The sequence below is a fragment of the Humulus lupulus genome, chromosome 7 (assembly GCF_963169125.1).
Source record: "Humulus lupulus chromosome 7, drHumLupu1.1, whole genome shotgun sequence".
Taxonomy (NCBI): Eukaryota; Viridiplantae; Streptophyta; class Magnoliopsida; order Rosales; family Cannabaceae; genus Humulus; species Humulus lupulus.
The window spans coordinates 178,605,982-178,610,717 of NC_084799.1; the positions used below are offsets into that span (position 1 = coordinate 178,605,982).

The 4,736-nt window shown below is 34.5% G+C and overlaps 1 protein-coding gene across 1 annotated transcript; it reads left to right on the forward strand.

Annotated features, from left to right (window-relative positions):
* Positions 1–549: 549 nt before the first annotated feature.
* LOC133792403 (F-box/LRR-repeat protein 4-like) lies at positions 550–2,605 on the forward strand. The gene is made up of 4 exons (XM_062230304.1): positions 550–561; positions 638–880; positions 1,029–1,285; positions 2,308–2,605. Exons 1-4 carry the CDS (start codon positions 550–552, stop codon positions 2,603–2,605), a joined length of 810 nt encoding a protein of 269 aa, XP_062086288.1.
* The last annotated feature ends 2,131 nt before the right edge of the window (positions 2,606–4,736 follow it).

Here is a 4,736-nt window from a genome sequence, read left to right on the forward strand (position 1 = left end):
GTCGGTGCTGCTGGAAGAAGAAGAAATCATCACTACACCAAATACCCCTTTCCATAACACATGAATATAATAGTATTGAAAAAGTATTATAATACATCAAATAATAAGATAACATGTGGGAAAAAAATGGGTGGTACCAAAATTTTGGAGCCAAATTATCTTCAACTTTTTACTTTTTTATTTGCTTCTATTTTTTTATTTCCAAAGCTCTAAACCCTGCTTGATTCTAAACCCAGTCGTGACGCCTGTTCCCTCGTTTGCAAGCGGTGGCTAGCCCTAGAGCACCTCAGCCGCACCACTCTCCGGGTCGGCGCTGCTGGCAGTCCTGACCTCTTCGTCAAGCTCCTTGCCCGTCGATTCTTCAATGTTCGTAATGTTCACATTGATGAGCGCTTGAATATTACACACCCCATTTAGCTCGTAAGATATTTTATTTACCCCAAACTAATTGACCTTCAGTTTCTGCCCGATTCTAGATTGTGCTTCACCCGTTTCTTCCTTGATAAATTTTTTTTTCTCTAATTCTAGGTCGTATGATTTGATTGAATTATGGCGGATGTGGTACCAATCGGGCTAAGCTTGTTCTTGTTTATCGATATGACCCAGTTTATTGTTTATTATTTGATTATGGGGACAGGGAAGAAGGCGCGGGAATAACAATAATGTGGTTTCGTCTCTTCAACTATATGCTACTGAGAAAAATGGGCCTGAAGATGTTGAATTTGAGTCATGTAGTTTATCTGATGCTGGGTTGATTGCCATTGGCGAAGGCTTTCCGAAACTTGAGAAGCTGAGCTTAATCTGGTGCTCTAACGTCTCAAGTTCTGGCTTAATTGCACTCGCGAAGAAGTGCTCATTTTTTACAGCTTTAGATTTACAAGTGATTTTTTGGTCTACTATACTTGAAATTTGAAGTGTTTTATGTGGGTCTTATCTGTTTCTGTTAAAATAAATGAAAATATATTCATTGTTTACCTCATTTTTCCCAATTTTTTGTGACATATCATTTTGGTATGGTTTTCTTTAAGGGTTGCTATGTTGGAGATCATGGTCTAGCTGCTGTTGGACAGTCTTGTAAGCAGCTTGGGGATTTAAATTTGCGATTTTGTGAGGCCTTAACAGATGCGGGTTTAGTTGAATTAGCTCTTGGTTGTGGGAATTCATTGAAAGCTCTTGGTATTGCTCCTTGTGCTAAGATAACTGATGTCTCACTAGAAGCAGTGGGCGTACATTGCAAGTCTCTTGAGACCCTTTCTTTAGATTCTGAGTTCATACTCGTTTTGCTGTATTTTTTGCTCTTGGCATGGAGAAAGGCAGTCTGAATGTAAGGTTCTTATAATTACAACAATTCTAGATATTATAATTTGATCTTTTTCTCTTGTTTTGTGAATTTTTTTATTTGATTCATTCTGATTATTTGAATGTTTTCTCTTGTTTCATTTATGCCAATGATGCTTTCCCCAACTCAAGGGGTCCCTTCACAAAATCCATAGTGGAATGGGTATCAGGTACTTTCATACTAAGAAACTTACCTGTTACTTTTTGAAGTACCGAGATTTAATTAACTTTTATTTCTTTGATGCTACTAGTGAGTATTTTAAGGATGAATTTAAAGCATGTACGCTCTTATTTTATTTTTATCTCACTTTCTTTTTATTGAATTCTATTACTAAACTCCATGTATTATTGTCATATAGAGATTTCATCTCCTCATCCATGGCTGTAAGCCAATTTTTTTTGTCTTTACAAGCAATAGCACCTTGCTTAGATTTGTTCTCATTCACTTTCATTTCTGAATTTAACTGTTTGTTTTATGGAAAATTCATATGCTTAGATTTGGCACCTTTGGAGAGTCCAAGCTGTTAATTATGGTGACTATTTTGGCCTAATTTAACTCCCAGTAGGATGATCAGCTTGTAATTTAGTCTGTTAAATTCAGTTTTGCAGGCTATAATTGAGGCCAAGATCATTCACCCGCTTGTACATCTTCTCCAACATTCAGAGTTTGATATAAAAAAGGAGGCTGCATAGGACATCTCTAATGCCACTTCCGGTGGCTCTCATGAACAAATCCAGTATATACTTGTGCTTCCTTTCTTGTTTACACATGAACTTCTGTTACAACCAAAAAAAAGAGAAAATATATAACATTTGAGTTGACTCGTGTAATTTAATATATATATATATAGATATAAGAACTTCTGGTCCTGATGCACTTCTGTTGTAGAAAGATTCATCTAATATATAGTTATTATAGTTGTAATGCATTTGGCATGACATTTCACTAACATGGACATTGCCTTGCAGATTTCTTGTTAGCCAAGGTTGCATCGGCCTACTCTGTGATCACCTAAACTGTCCAAACGCAAGGATTTTAACTGTATGCCTTGAGGGTCTGGAGAACATTCTGAAGGTGGGTGAGGCAGACAAAGAAATGGGACTAAATGGCGGAGTCAATATTTATGATAAGGCAATTGATGAATGTGAAAGATTGGATAAAATCGAGAATCTTCAGAACCATGACAACCATGAGATTTATGAGAAGGCTGTGAAGATCTTGGAGAGATATTGGGCAGAAGAAGAAGATGAGGAGCAAAACATCTAGGATAACGGGGATGGAACTCAACAATGTTTTCCTTTTGGAACAAACCAGCCCACCCTACCCCCTGGTGGCTTCAAATTTGGGTAAAAATAGTAAAGCTACTCCCTACCCTACTTTTGATCAGGATTTTAAAATATATATATATATTTATTGCTCTCTTTTCTGGGATGAATTACTCATTTGAATTTTTCTTGTCATTGTCGGGGGCCAGATTTTTAGCATGGCACATAGGCTTGTCTATGGAATTTGTTATATTGAAGTCTTTAAACTTCAGTTTTGCAATCTTGTTTCTAAATTAAATAGTAACCCTTTTGCCTTTTATGTGAAGAAAGTTGGCAACTGTGTATCTTTTTCAAATGGTCCTATAATCCATTCAATTTGGTTGTTCTGTTTGTTCCATTATAAATCTGCTAGGTAAGTTGTTCTGTTTCTAATTATCATCTTGATACTAAGTTGAAATTTACTAGGTTGCCAAGGACTTGTGTTCCTACCTAAACATCTTTAAAAAAATCCTCCTTGCTTCCCATTCTAGTTGGTATATTTCTGCTTTGATTTTCTAGTTGGGAATTGAGATCTCTTACTTTCATTATTTATGGAAATCCCAAACTTTTTGTATAGAAAAGCAATGCTAATATATATGTTTTTGCCTTACTTTTTAACCTGTTTATGCTTTAGCCAGCCATGGGTAATGTTTCATGAGCAATTTTTTCTTCAAATTATCTCTCTATGATTTATAGCAAGAAGCCAATTGGCTATTTCAATTGCAAAATGTTTTATAAAACTACTGTTAAGATTCTCCCTTCTTGAGATGATTTGAGAAACAATCAACTTTAAACAATTTGTAACCATAACATGTTATTGGCATTGATATCTGTTCCCTTTTTCTGATGGAGATAACATAGATTTGTTTATTTATTTGAAGTTGTACTGTTTCATTGTTATAAGATTAGTTTATTGGTTAATGATTGGTATGTGTATATATGAGGTGGCTTCTCATTGCAACTCATATCTACGTGTTTTTTTCATTAATACAAGTTTCGTTAAAAAGAAAAATGATGTTGTAATAACCCGAATTTTTTTGTTATTTATTGTGTTTTATGTAAACATTATTCTGTGAATTAATTTTTTTTTTAAGAGTATGAATAATAATTAAAATAATATTTGGTGAATATTATTTTAATTAAAGAAATGTGAGTTGATCGCTTTAGACCATAGTGTGGGGATTTAGATCTAAAATGGACATCTTGTTCAAAGAGTTTTAGTATATGATTTTATGTATTTGGAATCCACATAAAATCATAGAATCATTTTAGACTATGATTTTGTGACTTATTCACTAAGAAAGAGTATGAACAATTCAAGAAGAATTTTATGGGATTAAAGTGGTCATTTTATGTTGAAAGGATTCACATAAAATCATAAGCATAAATTTAAGCTAAAGTCACATTTTGGTATTTACACTATAGTTTTTATTTAATTATTTTTTAGATATAGTTAAATGCATTTTCTGAACAAATGCATAGGTTCGGCTGGTGGGAATTTTTTTTTTAATATTCAAGGCAGTTATTAGAGGTTAGAAGGGTGGGAATTAGAATCACTTTCTTCCTTATCTCTTTCAGCCATTGTCGAACTTGAGAGAAGAAACTGAGAAAGATATAGGAGAAAGAGAACATTGTATTCTTATAGTGCACGACCGTTTCGGGTCCAAGAAGGAGAAGTCAAGGTGAGTTTTTCTTTGGTTTTCTTTGGGTTACAGGCTTTAGACACATCCTTAGAGCCTCTGTTTTGATTGTAGAAGAAAGCAAGAGAAAGAAGGGGGAGTTATAGGGAGTTCGGTACAATAATAATCAGAAGAAAAACGTAAGTCCGAACCTACCTTTTCGTTGATTTTTCTCTTAGATTCTGAATACTAAATCCATGTGAAATGGTTTGGTTACGTTCATAGCATTGTGGACTAAAGTGGGGAGAAGAAGGAACCCCAAGAAACCAGCCACAGTAAGAGGTACAAATCCGTGAACTTCCTTCCTAGTTTACGGTACCGATTATTTTCTGTGTATGTTATTAGGTTGGCTATGAATTTGTTGGCTGTTTTGTAAGGATTTAATTAGTGTTTTGGGACTAGAAACATTCATCA

What these genes read in the sequence shown, in the direction of transcription:
- LOC133792403 (XM_062230304.1), top strand. An exon ending in TTACAGCTTTAGATTTACAA is followed by an intron (nt 881 to 1,028) that starts GTGATTTTTTGG and finishes GTTTTCTTTAAG; the next exon opens with GGTTGCTATGTTGGAGATCA. An exon ending in GAGTTCATACTCGTTTTGCT is followed by an intron (nt 1,286 to 2,307) that starts GTATTTTTTGCT and finishes ATTGCCTTGCAG; the next exon opens with ATTTCTTGTTAGCCAAGGTT.